The sequence below is a fragment of the Etheostoma spectabile genome, chromosome 8, assembly GCF_008692095.1.
Source record: "Etheostoma spectabile isolate EspeVRDwgs_2016 chromosome 8, UIUC_Espe_1.0, whole genome shotgun sequence".
NCBI lineage: Eukaryota > Metazoa > Chordata > Actinopteri > Perciformes > Percidae > Etheostoma > Etheostoma spectabile.
In genome coordinates this window covers 28,479,242-28,479,513 of record NC_045740.1, presented here as the reverse complement: position 1 = coordinate 28,479,513, position 272 = coordinate 28,479,242, and the positions used below count along the sequence as shown (strand labels likewise).

General features: G+C 44.9%; 1 protein-coding gene across 2 annotated transcripts in view; it reads left to right on the top strand.

Annotated features, from left to right (window-relative positions):
• The window catches only part of parp12a (poly (ADP-ribose) polymerase family, member 12a), an 18,106-nt gene that overhangs the window by 6,025 nt on the left and 11,809 nt on the right, over nucleotides 1–272 (top strand). For both annotated transcript variants that reach the window (XR_004333273.1, XM_032524716.1), the window contains exon 9: nucleotides 163–272. This exon is cut by the window's right edge and continues 21 nt beyond it. Coding sequence is in view for 1 of the 2 variants with exons in the window: in XM_032524716.1 (XP_032380607.1) it covers nucleotides 163–272 (110 nt within the window). In the remaining variant the exon portion in view is untranslated. The remainder of the gene's footprint in view (nucleotides 1–162) is intronic.

Genomic DNA, 272 nt, shown 5'->3' with positions numbered 1-272 from the left:
ACGGGTCAATTTGACCCGAGGACAACATGAGGGTTAAGTGAAAGATGTTTGGCTTCCCTTTGTGGCAACAGTTCAAAGAGAAAAGCCGACAAAATGGGTGAGCTGGATTTAAATTAGCAAAATATCTCACCTTTTTATCTGCACTGTGCTCTTATCTTTCAGCTTGTACGGCTCTCCAAATCTGCGAAGGAGTATGTTATGATTGAGCAGCTGTTTAAGCGCACCATGCCCCAGGGTAACATTAACAGCATCCAGAGGATCCAGAACCCCTC